Here is a 17,268-nt window from a genome sequence, read left to right as displayed (position 1 = left end):
TGCCCAAGAAATCCTTTGTCAAGACCAGGCAGACTGGAAATTCACAAATGTTATACGATGGCTCAGCACTTTTAGGAGGTGATGCATGAGGTGCATGAAGACAAAGAGGAATGTGTTTAAGACTGAGAAATTGAGTGGAGGAGGCAGAAGCTGTGAGGCAGGGAGTCCAGAGGCCAGGAGCCTGAAGTGAAGTAAGCTGAGAGAAATGGAAATTCTGGACTTACTAATGAATGTACAATATATTTTTCTTTAGGGAAGGAGGGTATTCCTTGAGGCAAACTACATGCTACAGTAAAAGTGACATGTAGCTTTATATGTTTGATGTTTCTTCTTTACTCAGTGCTTGGCTGCCTAAGAAGAAAATCTAATTCTGACCAGGGATCTCAATGGCAGATAAAGAAATTAGAAGAATTAAATATTTCAGGCCAAACACACACACACACACACACACTCTCTCTCTCTCTCTCTCTCTCTCTGTGTATTAATGAGATATTGTGTACTTTGGTCTGCTGGTCCAGTATGGACTAAACAAAGAATGGTTTGAAGAATATGAAAAACTGGAAAACCCTACATGGGGTTTAGAGCAGGTCTTTGAATTATGAAATTTGTGGGCCTTGTAAATGGCCTCCTGATCCCTACAGATGCCTCCAGCCAAAAAAGATAAGACAATTCACTCTGGTAAGCCTTCATGAGTGGTGTTTTGCCTTAAATCAAGGGACAACAATTCCCTCCATGGACTGGTGGCGGAGGTGGGAGCCTGAATGGGAAAAAAGGCTGGGACGCAAGATTGCTGATGGGAAGAATGACTGGAGCAAGAGGCAAGGTGTCTGATAAGCAGCGAACCTATGAAAACGGCAAAATGAAAGATCAGAGGGAAACTGGGATTAGAGGAGGCCCTTGTACAAACCTATGAGACAGGTAAACCTGTCTGCTATTGCTTGTCAGGAAAAGACTGGAGAGAGAATGGATTTTTAGAGCCTGTGAGGTTATGCTTCAGGAACCAAAGGAGCAGTAGAACTAAACCGAATAAAGTTATATTTTGAGTTAAATAAAGCAATTTAATTTTTAGTTAGAGGCAATTAATTCTGATATAGTAAATATACCCTGTATCCACAGCTTACCTCTGTCTGAACCATGTGAACCCTGTGAAGCCTCAGATCATGCACTGCCCCATAAATATCCACAGAATCTTTCAACTCCAATTGCTGAAGAATTCGATCCAGTGCAATGAACGTTCCTGTTCTACCAACTCCAGCACTGAAAAAGGAAACAGAAACTGTCTTACCTGATTATCTTTTTCTTGCTGTTGTTACAAGCAAGTTAAGATGTGTTTTGTATTCATTCTTGTCTTTCATTTCATTTCTCTAAAGAAATTCATACTTTTCAAGTTCTTCTTTTTTTAACTGAGAGAGGAGCAAGGAAACCTCTTAACCCCCTCCATTGATCATTACTGGAAGAACTGATCTCTATTTTCTGTTACAAAGAAAACTTAGGCAGGGTATGGTCCGCCCCTTTGGGGTGGCCTGTATGCAACCCTTTACTCCATGGATTGGGGCCATGGCAGCCACACCGGCAGCCCAGAGGCCCCGATCTGGCGCTTTTTGGGACCAGGGAGAAGCAGCAAAATGCTGCTTCTCCCTGGTCCCAAAAAGGGGTGTCCTTGGGGCTTCATGCCCCAGGACACCCTGGGAGCTGCAGCCAGGGGAGAATGGGACCACATGGCCCCTTTCTCCCTGGTGTCATTCCCGCAGCTGTTTGGTGGCTGCGGGAACAAGGTGCGCCCTCAGAAGGAGCTCCCTTTCAAAGTTCCTTCGTGTGCTGTGCCCAGACCACCATAAGCGGCCGGGAACGGTGCAACAAAATCACATATGCGCTGCACTGTTTGGACACGGTGCATGTGTGACGTAATCATGGCGGCCCCCATGTGGATGGGAGGCCGCCATGATTACACCCCCGTCATGTGCTAGGGTTAGCCCACATGTGGACAGAGTGCTCCGAGCAACCCTAGCACATGATGAGGACGTCACGTAAAGCCCGTCTGTATCAGGCCCTAAGCTTTTTATTGATCATCAGAAGTCACATTTGCTGAATGATGCAAGAAAACAAAGTATAAAACTAATACAGTAGGATCTCAGTATCTATGGGGGAATCTATTCCAGACTCCCCTGCAGATACCAAAATCTGCGGATGCTCAAGTCTTGTTGTCCCCAATGTGGCACATACATGTGGCCACACCGCCCTTAGGAATAGCCCCTGTTGTCTCCAATGGCAGCACATGCACACAACTGCACGGCTGTTAGGGACAATGGGACTCAGGTAAGCCTTCATTGTCCCGAATGGTGGTGAAGGACAACGGAAGGTATTCCTAATTGGGGCACGGCCACATGCACATGCCATCATTGGGAACAACACAGGCGTGTCATCCGCAGATGCTTGAATCCATAGATACTGAGGTCCCACTGTACATTTGAAGTTCTCCTCATTCTGCCACAGATGGCTGTTCTCCTCCTACCTGCAGTGTACTATGGTTGGTCCTGCATGAGGTGTTCTGTTAATATAATCTCGTACGGTTCTCACAAACTGAATGAGGGACTGGGTGGTTTCTGGTACACCATGGTCTGGCCACACAGTATAGTGGAACTGTCGAATAAGTCTAGAGGAATCAAGTTGTTCTTCCTATAAGATCAATGGATAGGAGAAGGAGAAATTAGCCATCATGCAACACTTTCCTCCAAGAGTATTGAAATGTAGCTTCTCATCACATCATGACTGCTTTGTCTTTGTTGTTGTTATTATGGACAAACAAAAATGCTGAGAAGGATCTGGTAGGTAGTGGTCAGTTATATTATAGTTTATGCAGAGTATAAAAAAGTTACACACTAGAGGATTTTATGAGGTTTAGTCCAAAAAAGGAACTTTTGTCAAATCTACATTTTTTGGCACAGTAGCACCTGGCTGTATGGTATAACCATTCATTGGATCTGGAAGTTCAGAGATCTACTGGGAAATCAATTGCTTCCACACTGTCATTTCAAGCATGATATTTGCGTGCCTTTTCATTATCATAAACATCATTTCGTGTAATTGAACAGTATGTGAAAAACAGTTTTTGCAGAGCAAATCTAGCTTTGTCTGCTCATGAGTAAATTCCAGAGTGTTCAATGTAGGATCCTAAGTGTAGGATCACAGCCTCCTTCTACCACATGAAACCAATCAACACTTAACAACCAAACTCTACCACTGTGACTTTATAATACAAAAAGCTTGCTAAAATAGTTATATCTACTCACACTGCAAACCTTAAACTCTCGTATTGTCCATTCAGGCAGCACTGACTCAGAAAGCATCTGGACTATTAAATCTCCATAATATAAGGAATCCTGGTCAAAGGGCCAGTAATGGTCACATTTTACCTGGGGGTGGGGGCAAAAAGAAACTGCTTATTATAACAAAACCTTTGATTTTGTACGTATATTGTTTCTGATCGCCAGTAAGCAAAAATAATATTAACAAGACATAAACAATCATTACAAATTCTTTATACACTGGTACCCCGGGTTACGAAATTAATTCGTTCCGCCGCCGCTTTCGTAACCCGGGATACTTCGTAAGCCAAATAGCCCATAGGCGCTAATGGGGAAAAAGCCGCGGCTGCGCCGCGGCTCCATTTGAAACAGCGCAGAGGTTTTTTCGTAACCCGAAAAAACCTTCGTAAGCCGAAACAATAAATCCCTATGGGATTTATTCGTATCCCGAACATTTCGTAACCTGGGTATTTCGTAACCCGGGGGACCAGTGTACATAACTTTGCAAGGCTAATATAGAGCTCAGCACATTCTGTATAATTCCATACTTGAATAGTCAAATTTATGATGATGTTTTCTCTTGTAGAAGTATAATGCAGTATCAAAATGCAAATTAAAATTGTGCAATGATCAAACTAGTGCAGTGAGAAAATGGATTGAGCATTCTACATACAGAGGAACTGCAACTTTGTATTCTTCTTTACCTACAACTGCCATGCCCCTACAAACCTGTGAGAAGGAACATAGGCCCTATACAGACCGACCCGAAAGGCCAGCCTCTGGGCAGAGTCAGGACACAGCATCCTGACGGTGTATGCCCTGACTCTGCCCCCAGGGTGCCATGATGCCATGTGCCACTCCAGATGGTGCACGGCATCATGGTGCACCCCTGCGCTGCATACATATGACACATCACCGAAGGGGTGCCATAAGGCTGCACCACTGCAGTTATGGCATCTGTTGGAGGGTACAAAAAGGAACTGCTTTTTGTAGCTCCTTTTTGCACCTTCCAAAGGCTGGATCGGGGCCACAGCATGAAGTTGCCGTGGCCCTGATCCAGCCAGGAAAGGGTCAGCCTCCCACTGCCCCTTAGGGCAGTCTGTAGAGCCCCATACTATGGTAAAAGTAAGCAGACCTGTGCACCTTTTGCAATACCACAACCATTACCTGAACTTTGTATAGATTGTTTCTGCCATTAACATGTCAGCCTGTTAATGGGTTGAGTGATAACCACTGTCTCTCACCTTGCTATTTACCTGCCTAGGAAAGTACTGGCATCAAATAACAGGAAATTCCAATAAACAATGGCAGGAAATTTGCAGGTAAATGAAACTCTGGCCATTGCAGGATTGACTATCACAAGGCTGCTTATAGCCACTTCCAGGTATAGAAGCATTTTGCTAAAGCTGAGCTACAATATTGGTAAACACCAAAGTGCTGTGGGGTGGCATTCCTCTCTGTGATGCTGCAAGGGCACCCAGCCCTCTGGTGAAGTGGAAATGTTCCTGGGAAGCTATTTCCCTCAATTCAAGGGTGGGACTGGCTTGTCAAAGGATATAGTGAAAGGGGAGTATTGTTAACAGGTACCTTGTTTAGGCTGTTGACTTTACCAGTTTCCCTAGCCTTAATGAGAGGGGGCTGCAGGGAAGGAGATCAGAAGAAGTTGGGATGAATTTGGTCTTTTTCTTGCAATATATCAACTTTATTCATTCTTCTAGAACAATTTTCTTGTATTTCAGTAATTACACTCTTTATGTTTATTGAATTGCTGCTTGATGTTTTGACCGTTATTATAGGGCTGGGCAATAAGAATGAATAAGGAGAGAGAGGACACCATTTCTCCAACAGTTGTGGATAGAAGGGATTCTGGTGCCAGGTGCTGCTCTTAGATGTCTACATCAGGGTGGGAAAAGTTCATTTCCCCTTAGGAGACCTTTGAGACCCCACAGTATAATCCCCTGACATTTGATATTCTCTTTTGATCAAAATGTCTCTCCTCCTAATTTTGAAGCACCTTTGTCATTTTCTGAGAGGGGTGGGAGACTGTTTTTGGCCCAGGAGCCATTTTTTTTTTCAATTCAAGAAGTAAATCAGAAATCAGCTTTCAATTTACTTTCTGGGGTTTTTTAAAGCCTGTCCTGGGCTTAAAACTGCATACTCTTTAGCTGTCCCTATTTGGCAGGGACAGTCCACATTAATTCCCTGTCATCATCCCACGTTCCATTTTCTCTTTCCTCCTGCCACTTTCATCTTACTTCACTTTATGCAAAGTGAGCTCAAAGTGCAAAAGTAACTTACATTCAGCTCAGTAGGGTGGGGAGGACAGGGTAGAATCTTGCCCTCCCCAGAAGACTAGTGGCTATAATAACTAGGGAGTCTCAGAGCTCTAGTACAAAAACAAACTTGTTAAGGCTCTGTTCATGAGCTCTGTTTCTTCTTATCATCTGAATCAGGAGAGTTGCTATGGGTGCTGAATCAGTGTCTGTATTCAGTGTCTATAACCCATTTGCCTTTCTTCTTGACCATTCATGATATTCTCAGTACATTTCTCCAGTGCCACATCTCAAATGAGTTGATTTTCTTCCTATCCACTTTCTTAACTGTCCAGCTCTCACATCCATACATAGTGATGACAAATACAATGGCTTGGGGCAATCCTCACTTTAGTGTTCAGAGGTATATCACTACATTTTAGAATCTTGTCCATTTCTTTCACAGCTGCCCTTCCCAAGCCTAGTCTTCTTTCTGATTTCTTCACTGCGGTCTCCATTCTGATCAATTTTTGAACCAAGGCATGGGAGCTCCTTCACTATTTCAATTTTCTCATTGTTTTAGGATGAATTCTTATATATCTTCCATGGTCATTTTTTTTTAGTGTCCAGTATTAATCCAGTATTTATAATGAGTACATTAAGTGTGTCACTTGTTCCAGATAGGGTCACATTCCCCTTGATAACACAAGTGCAGGTTGTATATAGTGCAGAGGTACTCCTTGACCAGCTTTATCATTTTTCAGACCACATGGTGGCTTGGTAGCCTTTACCAGCTGTGGCTAGTTTACCAGCCTTGATTCTTCTGGATAGAAAGAGTCTGGTTATGGTACCTTCCAAACTAGTTAATTGTAATACATTGTTTATGAGACTGCCCTTAAAAATAACATGGAGACTTCAGCTAGAACAGAATGTGATTATCAGATCTGTAATTTAGGTTCAAAACACACTGGAAAAATAATCCAGTTAGAGACCATTTTAACTGCCCTGGCTCAATGCTAGGGAATTCTGAGAACTGTAGTTTTGTGAGACATTTATCCTTCTCTCTCAGAGAGTTCTGGTGCCACAATAAACTACAATTACCATGATTCCTTAGCATTGAGCCAGGGCATTTAAAGTGGTCTTGAACTGGATTATTTCTTCAGTGTGTTTTGGACTTTAGACAGACAGGCAAAATCATAAGCATCACTTTTGAAGGAGTTGCACTGGCTGCCTATTCGTTGCCAAGCTCAATTTGGAGATCTGGTGTATTTAAACAACTAGGAAAATAATTATATGGAAGGTTCTCTCCTTATATCTGGAGGCTTTTCTTCAAGAATTCTGTCTATTGTGATGCCCCATTATTCAGTGACCTTCCCAAGGATGTCTAGATGATGTTGACACTGCAGTCTTTTTGGCACTACTTTGAAACTTGTTTGTTTACCCAGGCATTTTAATTGGTTGAATAATTGATATGTTTGTTTACTATATTGGCTGCCCTTTTTGGTTAAATTATAACAAAGTGTTTTTTTCCCTTTTACCATATTTATATGAGAAAAAAATTATCCTGTTTTTATATACCACCCTAATATCTGCAAGGATAAAGGGTGGTTTAAAAACATTACAACAAATAAATAAAACTTCATCAAAATGTAGTCATTTGTGCCAAATTAGCCAGAAAGCCACAACTCTGAAAAATATAATGGCTTGAATCAAGAGGAACTTTTCATATTTGAAAGGGGAAAAAGCTGATGATTCAGCAGAAGCTGCTGTCTAGAGAAGAAGGGGAGGAGGAGGAAGTAATATTCACTGACACCATCTTTCCATAGCAGCTTCCCATGGTGGAAGGTTTTCCAACTCAGAACTGCAGATTTTTAGGAAATGCAAGGAATTGAAGGACTAAATGTAAATAAGAGCTTTTTCAACAAATGAAAGTTTCTGTTTATAAAACTCCATACATGCAATCTTTAGACTCAGTCCAAGTACACTTATTGTAAGAATGCAGGACTTGAAAATAATGTCCCATTAGCTTTTGAATACAGGATGTCATTGAGTACTGGAACTGAAAATTAGGGCCCTGTCACACTACATAATTATAATGCTATGATTATACTTTAATTGCTATGGTTTCATCCTAGGGAATCCTGGGATTTGTAGTTTAGAGACAAGGATTTAAGATTTTCTGCCAGAGAGCTCTGATGCCTCCCAAATTGCAAAGCCCAAGACCCCACAGGATGCAGCTGAGGCAGCTGAAGTGAAACCATTGTGCAAAGAGAAAGGGACCAATGAGGACTATGTCACCCCTTCCCTTCTTCCAGAACATGATTAGCTCAATTAGCATATGTTGGATTTTTCACAGGAGGACTACCACAGAAAGCTAGTAGGATTTCACCTGCAGATCCTATTTGGTATATAATACAATGTTCTGCCTGCATTGTGTAATGCAACAGATCTTGACTGTGGTTGCATTGTCTTAGTGCAAGTGTGACATAGGACTTTATCACATGGGGAAAATTGAGAGGGAATCAGAGATTTAAACAGTGATTATCCCAGGCAAAACATGAATTTGCAATTAATATTTTCACACACATTGCTCTTAAAGAGACAAAGAGACAATAAACAGCAAAAATCACTTTTGGGATTTCCCCGTGAATGATTTGTTGCTGTTTATTGTCCCTTTATTGCCTCTTTATTACCTCTTTAAGAGCAACATCTTGAAAATCTTAATTGCGAATTTGCATTTTGCCTGGGATAATTGATGTTTAAACCCTTGATTTTTCTCAATTTTCCCCATGTGATAAGGTCCATAATTTTTTAATAAGTAATTAACTAACAGAAAAAACTATTTACTCACCCGGCCTTTTTCAACACACTGGGTTACCATGACAACGTTGTGAACATTCTGTTCCCATGCCATTTTCCAGAAATCATCCTTTGTGCCAGGCAGAGGTCCTTGAGTTGCGATATATTCCCTACGAAAATTATTGCCCTGCAAATCCAGCAGGCTATGATTAGTTTAGATAGTGCCATAGTAACCAGAGACATTTTTCCTAGGCACCTCTTTAACGAAGTACAATGCCAAAGACTGCTGTAATGATTAGGAGCAGAATGGTGCCTGGAGAAGAGAAGAGACTGTGTCCTACAGAGAAGTCCTTTACAGAGCTGGAAAGAAAGCAAAAATAAATAAATAAAATAAATAAAAAAGAAAAAAAAAGAGAAAAGGAAGGAAGGAAGGAAGGAAGGAAGAAGGAAGGAAGGAAGGAAGGAAGGAAGGAAGGAAGGAAGGGAAAGCCGATTTGCTCCTATCACTTGCCACAAAGCAGTGTCACCTTTTTATCAGTCAATCCTTTGCTCTTTGAGTTCAACTCTCAAAACCCAAAGAACGATGCAAAGAAAGGGAGTAGGGCAGTCTTAAAATGTGACCTGAAGAATAAATGACTCAGGATTGTGGGATTTAAAAAAATAAAGAAATCTATGTGCCAGATCATGAGTAAAAAATGGCTGCTGGTAGCTTCCAAGCACCCCAGGTGCTTCTTTCTCTCACATTTGTTCAGTTCTTTTTTTTTCTGCAGTACCTCTTAAGAGGGACTCAAAAGCTTTGCCTTGTTGGAACTTTGGGAGGTAAGAAGTCACTCAGTTCATTCAAAACTAAGGATTAGGCAAGCCTGTTGGAATATGCCTGCTTGGTGAGATGGTAAATAACTGATGAACACTTGTGTGCATGATGCTGAGGGAAGAGATGAGGCAAAGAGGTCTGAAAAGTCTTTCTGCTAAGTCCAGAGCACAGTACCACCACTAAGAGAGGATTGTGGGACTCGGGGAAGGACAGAACGTTCATAGCATAAGCTGAGCATCCAAATGGACTGGAGCAAATGGTGAAGTTATCTAGTTAATAGGTTCAAATTCTCCTTAAGTCACGACACTCACTGGATGACACTGGGCCACATCACTCTCCTACAGAACAGGATTGTGAGAGCAGAATGGAGGAGAACATTTATAGCACCATAAATATCATTAGGATAATTATGTAGGAAGATTAGAATGAATACTATAATACAGTATATCCTAATCTGTAATGTAGTGGCAACAAAGATTAAGAAATGCACCTGAAATGGTCACAAACAGTATGAACCTCTCAAAATTGAATATTTAGGGCAGTCCAGCTTATGCAGAAGTAATGTTGGTGAGAACAACTCTGATGCAGATCTTAAGATGCCAGATGAGCTGTGGGGGCAGTTAGGGAGTACTTTCTGGATGACATTTATTATGGTGATGTATAGATGTGGAACAGTTCTCATTGTGCCATTTATTTATGGAAAATGGCACATTGGAGTCTTTGCCAGTTTTGCTTTGGTGCAACGTACTTTCATGCTTTCAGGCTGAAATATGTTTTCAGACATTGAGTGCCAATTGTAGTAAATATTGGTGCAGGTTCTACAAAGACAGTGATGCTTGGAAACTTGACCTTGAATAATATAATGCTGCTTGTTTAAAACTAAAGTGCGCCTAGTAAGTGGGCTTAAATGGTAATGGAATCTGAATCCCATTCAAACCAGTCAGAAGCAGGTTGATGTGAAAATGGTGGGACAGAGATGTAAGAAAGTGCTTTTTCATTACTATGAAATGCTCTTTTTTTAAAAAGGGTCATAAAAATGAAAAATAAAATCACTTACCGGGATGTAGCTTGCATTGATATAGTCAGAACATGGGTCATCATCAACATTTGAAAGTTTTACACGCGTTGTGTCATCTAAGGGCAGAGATTTATTAGAAAAATATTACCAGTCAATCCCAATTTTTAGTTTCTTTTATGCATGCTTGGAAATGGAAATCTATTGCATCTTTGGTCTATGTATGGATAGGCATGTGTATGAATGTGCCTTTCGGCTTTTGGCAGCCCCATGAATTTCATAGAGTTTTCTTAGGCAATGACTCATCAGAGATGGTTTTGCCAGTTCATTCCTCTGAAATATAGCTTACAGCAACTGGCATTCATTGGTCAGCTTCCATCAATAGATTAGATAGGGTCTGGTGCTTTAGGGAATTTAGGTCCTTATGAATAGGCATATTTTGTTTTATGATATGTATAATAAACGGCTTATATTTATACATTGCTTTTTGTGCAGATATGCTAAAATTACACGGACAACTCCAAATATTGAGAAACATATATAAGATTGTTTTAAAAACAAAAATATAATTAGCAAATACTAACTTTCTACTCATGTTTCCTACTGCTTGCTGAAGTTCTCACAAATAATGAAAGCACAACTCAGTATAATACAGTGATGTTGGAAAAGCCTTTTGCTTGAAAGTTGCACAAGGTTTGCTCCATTATCCGATCCCTGAATGAAGCTGGGAGCAAGCTAAAAACACAGATGTCTCATGCTAGATCAGACCAAAGGCCAATATCCATTGTGTTCCCATAATGGCCAACCACGACAGCAATGGGACACAGGCCCAACTTCCAAGCTTTGTTTCTAGAAGTTTGTTAGGTGTCCTCCCTCCATTCCACTGCCACTGCAGTGGCCTCTGAAGGAGAGAAGAGGAACTATCATCTGGTGGATTTGCTAGTCTCTTTTCTTTTTGTTTTCTTACTTTTTAAATTATAAACCTGAGGGCAGAGAACTATTAAATTAACAATTTGTAAGCCACTCTGGGAGGTTTTTTTTTTTGGGGGGTAATGGGTGTGGTTTAAATGCTCTAAATACATAAATACTCTATAATAATAATAATAATAATAATAATAATAATAATAATAATATTTTCTCGCCTCTCCCAATGGATCGAGGTGGGATTACAACCATAAAAGAACCATAAAACAACAATAACATCTAAATTATATACAATAAAACAATAAATCAGCTAAAAATACAATTCAAAACACACAATTACGGCCAGAAATGGGATTTTTCCTTAAGTTTTTTTATGAGAGGTCGGGTGGGTAGGCCCACCAGATAATGTATAAATCTGGCCAAATACATTTTAGCCTTTAGTATTCCAGCAAAGGCCATGCATATCTGCTTGCTGAAATTTTTATATATATATATATATATATATATATATATATATATATATATATATATATATTTCTTAAGTGCCTTCTTAAAGACATTTAAGGTGGTAATAAGATGGATCTCTTCCAGCAAGTTGTTCCATAACTTGGAGGCTATGGCTGTGTACGCTCTGTGGGAAGTTGTTGTTAGCTTGACCTTTGAATAATCTAGTAGATTCTTCCTGGATGTTTTGAGACCATTGACTATGCTAGGTGGGGCTGATAAGAATGATTCCCAAATCATCCGGATGCCCAAAATTTTCCCAACTTTGATCAGCAAGGTAATTTCTCTCTCTCTGTGTTGTTTGATATCCCATACTGTCCACCTCTGCCACATGGGACTTTCTTCATCTTGACAGCACCTATCTATGGGTGAAATATAGTAGCTAATATAATTCCCTTGCCTCTGGCTGTTCTTTTCCCTACACACATTAGAATAGAATTTTGAGTCTGCAGATGAAAATTTCATACATTCTTTGAAAATAAAACCACGTTTCACTTGTTCTGTGATTAAAGAGTTAGTTTTGTAATAGATTTTAAATTTATTTTGACAGATGAAGAATCTACTGCCTTCCAAATCAGTAATGTTGGCCAAATGATTTATGAACATATTAGAATCAGCTGAGTTTTATTATTTCTTTAGCAACTACTAAGTAAGGAATTCTGCTGTTCATCTTTTAGAACTGATCACATAAAAATCAACCATGCACGTAAAGGATGATATTTATTGTTACATCTGCCTACCATCAATAGTGACAGTTCAGCAAAATTGCTTTAACAGCTGAAGCCTTTCATAACCAGGATGAACACTATCAGTCCCTGTACTTCTGGTATGTGGAATGAAGTGAGTAAGTTCTCTTATTTCCATATTGTGATTATTAAAAATAAGACCTTTTGATTGGAGTGGTTTTTTGCTGTCCTGATGAAGTATTGGAATGAAGAATACACTTCTCCCGTTCCCTTTTTTTTTCACTAAGAAAATATAAATGGGGAGGAGGAGATAAGCGTCTAGCCCAACATTACTACTTACAGGGCAATATATTATTGTATCGATTTTTCCCTCGGTTCTCTGGAAGAAGGGCAATGTCACAAGACTGGTTTCGACCCACATCTTTCAGATCCTGTGAAAGACCAAGAGAATGAGAAGAGGGGGAGAAAAGAGTTAAATGATATTATTATATGGTCTTTATAATGTATAAGCTACCCAAAACTAAGGAATGGGAATTGATGTGACTGAAACTGAGCAGTTCTGGATTGTGCTGAGTCCTAAGGGATTCAGACTTTCACCCCTACTTCTTCCAAGGCAACTTCTAGTGCTAAGCTGAAATATAAAAGAGCAGTGCCAAATGAAACTGTTGCTTAGACACATGGGTACTTGTTTCAATATATGTGGATAATAAAGGTTTTGTAGACTAACCATACATTCTTTAGAATTCTTTGTTGAGATAAGGAAGTCCAATGTTCTATGCATTTTGACTGCTCCTGTTGCAACTAGGAACAGCAGAACAAACCATGGATTTGGCATCTATGAGGCTAAATTCAATTGATAATTCCAGCTACAGTAGACCCACTGAATCAATGGGATTTACATACTGTATGTGCTGATTTACTAAGGCCCTGTTGATTAAATGACTCTGTTCCATTTAAGACTAGCAGATGGATTGTGATTGCTGTTGTTATTGTTGATGTTGTTGTCTGCCTTCAAGTCATTTCTGACTTATGATGACCCTTCCTGGGCATATCAGTGACATTATTGGAGCTTACTACTTTAGGCTATAGCTCTAGGTTTACCCTCTCCCCCAAACTGCAGCAAGGGGCACTGAAACAGGATGGCGGGAGAAAAAGAATACTATTGCTGTCAACAAAGTTTCTTTTCTTTTCCAGTCAGCCCTCCATCGCCCTCCACTGCCACCCTTTTAAAGAGTATTTGTATGAGGATGTGGCAAAAAGTGGCAGGAGACTGACAAGCAGACACACAAAACAGTATGGGATAAACTGGCATAAATTGTCAGTCTGGATGAGCCTATCATTAGTTTGTCCTGGTTGCTGAAAGCTATTATGCTGGGATATTACAAAAGCATTTGCACTTGCTAGGCTAATCCTGCCCCATGTCTCTCTGTTTTTGGCACTTGAAGATCTGTTCTCCATCTTAGCTCTGTAACAATACAACCTCATCTCCCTGTGCCAACTAACCACCACTGATCCAGCAACATTTAATTGGACTGGTCTTGAGTAACTGTATTGAGGACAATAGCCAAAAGGCATCAACCAGTTCATTCAGAGGGGTGAGAGAATGCTTTTCATTCTCTTTGTGCTTACCTCATATTCCTTGGATAGGAGGTAGTTGGAGTCTGCCTGAAGTTTGGTGAAGTGCATTTCAAACTGATTTACTTTTATTGGGCTAAAACATTCAAAGAGGGAGGAAATCACATACCATCTGTTAATACAGCAAGAAACAAGAAGTCAGCAGAAAATATGTTGTCTGCAATGACTTAGCTTCTGCTTGCTTACCTGGAGGTTTTCCGGCTCCTTTAAGTTGTTGGAGAGAAAAGAAAAAAGTGGGTCAGTTGGTGATTAAGCTGAAAACAATGTCCTCTGACACCTGGGAAACATTTTGACCTTACCCTTTTTGTCCCATGTTCAAGTGAACAGACAGCGGCCTGTCTCTGCGAATGCTCACTCTTGCTGTTGGTCTTTCAGGACCACTACTGCAATACAAGAAGTTAAGGAGCATTATATCTAGTGCATTAGTAAATGGACATTTTGTTTTTGCTCACCAGGAGCAGAACACCTATCTATCATGAAAAATACATCATGCTTATTGCAAAAACAATTCTACAATGCTGCAACAAAACAGTTTTTATTTTGACGCAGTACATTTTTGCTTCGTGCATGAAGCACCTCAGCTTTAAAGAAGTAATGTCATTTAGCCTGCAATCCTTCCTGTATTTACATGACCACACATATATTAATACAAACCCACCCATTATTCAACATTGAAATACATATGTAGCTTAGAATTTATTGTGCCACCCTTTCAGAAAGTGCAGCCTTAAAAACAGATTTCACATTTAGAGCATGTCTCTGCTATAAACAGGAATTGACATCTAATTTACATGTATGCCCATCTACCCGTTGGCTGAAAAGAGACAAATGAGAATTTTTACTCACTTTACTTTTTGTCTGCAGACAAGAAATGCAGTGACGGCCACCAACATAATTATCAGAAATAAACTAGCACTCACTCCTTCTATAACTCCAAATGAGGGTTCTGAAATAAATATACAGCAAGATCAGATAAATGATCTACTTTCATGGCTAGAAAAAAAGGAATACGATTCACTACTCCTACTCCCTGATGTTCCTCGATGTAATTAATAGCAAAGGTCTAACAGGCATGAACATACATCTGTGTGACCACATATTCACAGCAGAATCTTTGATCTGATCAGAGATGTTTTCCACATTAGCCTCTTAAATTGCATAGCCTCCACATCAATTTCTGGTTGACTCACCAATGTACACACTCTCCAACTCTTATTATTCACTTCTCTACATGCTGCACTATCGTTGTTGTTGTTGCTGTTGTGTACCTTCATTTCTGATGAATGGTCACTCTAAGGCTACTATCACATGGTTTTCTTGGCAGAATTTGTTCAGATAGGGTTTGCCCTTGCCTTCCTCTGAGGCGGAGAGAGTATGTCTTCCCTAGGGTCACCCAATGGGTTTCCATGGCCAAGTGGAGATTCAGAATTTTAGTCCACTGCTTAAACTACATAAGTTTGGGTTGTTGTTGTTGTGTGCGTTTCTGACTTATGGTGACTTTAAGGTGAATCTATCATGGGGTTTTCTTGGCAAGAATTGTTTAGAGGAGGTTTGCCTTCCCCTGAGGCTGAGAGCATGTGACTTGCCCAAGGTCACCCAGTGGTTGGGGATTATGACTTAATTCCAAATTCTATTCCCAAAAAAGTAGATTTACTGCTGAATAGTAAGTCAACCTCTGCATAAATTCCATTCATTCAATGGGTCTACTATTTATAACTAACTATTAGATTTAGGCCTATGCACGTTAACTGGATAATGTGAACATTTCTCATTTATGTACAGTACATGCTTATGTCTTAATATAAATAGGTAAAATTAATACCATTTATGCACATTCCCTAGTGAACTTGCATTTGCTACTAAACAAACACAGGGCCCAATTTATTTGATCCATAGCCCTTTGTGTTGAAAGCTATGGTTTTTAAGCAAGCACTGCACATGTTCAGAGGAACTCTCACACAACATTATTTCACACTGTTGGTTGGCTGGACTTCACTGCAGCTTTTGACACCATCAGTCATAGTACTAGAGAAAGGGTTGTCAACATACATGTTGGGAATATTGCTTTGTAGTGGCTTTTATGTTGTCTGACTGGTTTAGGGTAAAGGATATTACTGGAGGACTCTTGTATGATGACAAGGCCACTGATCTTTCAGGTTCCTGGGGGTTCATTTCTGTCTTCCATAAAGCCTCTCTCTTTTAAATTTCAGGAGAGCTATTAAGGATTTCACTGAATATTTATCCTGAGTTAAAGTTGCTTTTCTGCATGTTTTTCTGCTTTTTGATTTAATGTGTGGAATTAATCTGATTAATTTGAAATGTGCATTGAAACTTAAACTGTTTTGTATATTTTATAGAGTTTTAAATATATTTTTATTAGGTGTATAAATGTATTATACAAAATCTATACAATAAATTAACTGAACAAAAGATAAATGGAGCCTAGGCAATAGATTAATGTTAACAAAAAATAAAACTATGAAATACTTCTATGAAGAAATTAAGAGTATGCAGTCAAAAAAGATTACTGATTATAAATTATTCTGAAAAAGAGTAAATAAATAAGACACTGAAAACAAAGGAAGACCCTCATGGCACACTTCATCTACAAAACTGTTGTTTTAAAACTTACGTATTATTTTAAAACTTAGGTTATCGAGAGGGCAGTCACCCTCCAACTCCAAGCTGTTTTGGATGAAACTGATTAAATTGACCCATTTCAGGCTTCAGGGCAGGATACGGTGTTGAGACAGCCATGGTTGCCTTAGTCAATGATATCTGTCTGGGTATCGACAGGGGAAGTGTGACCTTGTTGATGCTCTTGGACATCTCAGCGGCTTTCGATACCATAGACCATGGTATCCTTCTGGAATGCCTGAGAGAGTTAGGAATTGGAGGCACTGCGCTCCAGTGGATCCATTCCTACCTCTTGGGTAGATTCCAGATGGTGATGCTGGGGGACTCATGCTTTTCGAAAAGAGAGTTGACATCTGGCATCCCCCAGGGCGTCATTCTGTCCCCCATGCTGTTTAACATTTACATGAAACCGCTGTGAGAGATCATCCGGAGACACGGGCGCGGTGTTATCAGTACCCTGATGACACCCAAATTTATTTCTCTATGTCTCCGACTGCTGCAGTGACTAAGGATGGCATCTCTCCTCTGGACACCTGCCTTCAGTCAGTAATGGGCTGGATGAGGGAAAACAAACTCAAGTTGAATCCAGAGAAAACGGAGGTATTCGCAATAGGTTCCCCAAGTCCAGGAATGGAGATTTGTCAACCACTCCTGGACGGGGTCACACTTCCCCTAAAGGACAAAGTGCACAGTTTGG

The 17,268-nt window shown here is 40.1% G+C and overlaps 1 protein-coding gene across 2 annotated transcripts in view; it reads right to left on the bottom strand.

Moving 5' to 3' along the window:
• The window catches only part of PTPRB (protein tyrosine phosphatase receptor type B), a 73,998-nt gene that overhangs the window by 6,526 nt on the left and 50,204 nt on the right, over positions 1-17,268 (bottom strand). For both annotated transcript variants that reach the window (XM_042467576.1, XM_042467578.1), the window contains exons 21-30: positions 14,781-14,880; positions 14,234-14,317; positions 14,121-14,138; positions 13,929-14,010; positions 12,640-12,730; positions 10,228-10,304; positions 8,409-8,543; positions 3,291-3,413; positions 2,513-2,676; positions 1,122-1,257 (exon numbers count right to left, since the gene is read on the bottom strand). In XM_042467576.1, the coding sequence (XP_042323510.1) occupies positions 1,122-1,257; positions 2,513-2,676; positions 3,291-3,413; positions 8,409-8,543; positions 10,228-10,304; positions 12,640-12,730; positions 13,929-14,010; positions 14,121-14,138; positions 14,234-14,317; positions 14,781-14,880 (1,010 nt within the window). The remainder of the gene's footprint in view (positions 1-1,121; positions 1,258-2,512; positions 2,677-3,290; positions 3,414-8,408; positions 8,544-10,227; positions 10,305-12,639; positions 12,731-13,928; positions 14,011-14,120; positions 14,139-14,233; positions 14,318-14,780; positions 14,881-17,268) is intronic.

This window comes from Sceloporus undulatus, chromosome 5 (genome assembly GCF_019175285.1).
Source record: "Sceloporus undulatus isolate JIND9_A2432 ecotype Alabama chromosome 5, SceUnd_v1.1, whole genome shotgun sequence".
Classification (NCBI taxonomy): Eukaryota; Metazoa; Chordata; class Lepidosauria; order Squamata; family Phrynosomatidae; genus Sceloporus; species Sceloporus undulatus.
The sequence above is the reverse complement of the archived record's forward strand: the minus strand, read 5'-3'. Positions and strand labels throughout refer to the sequence as shown.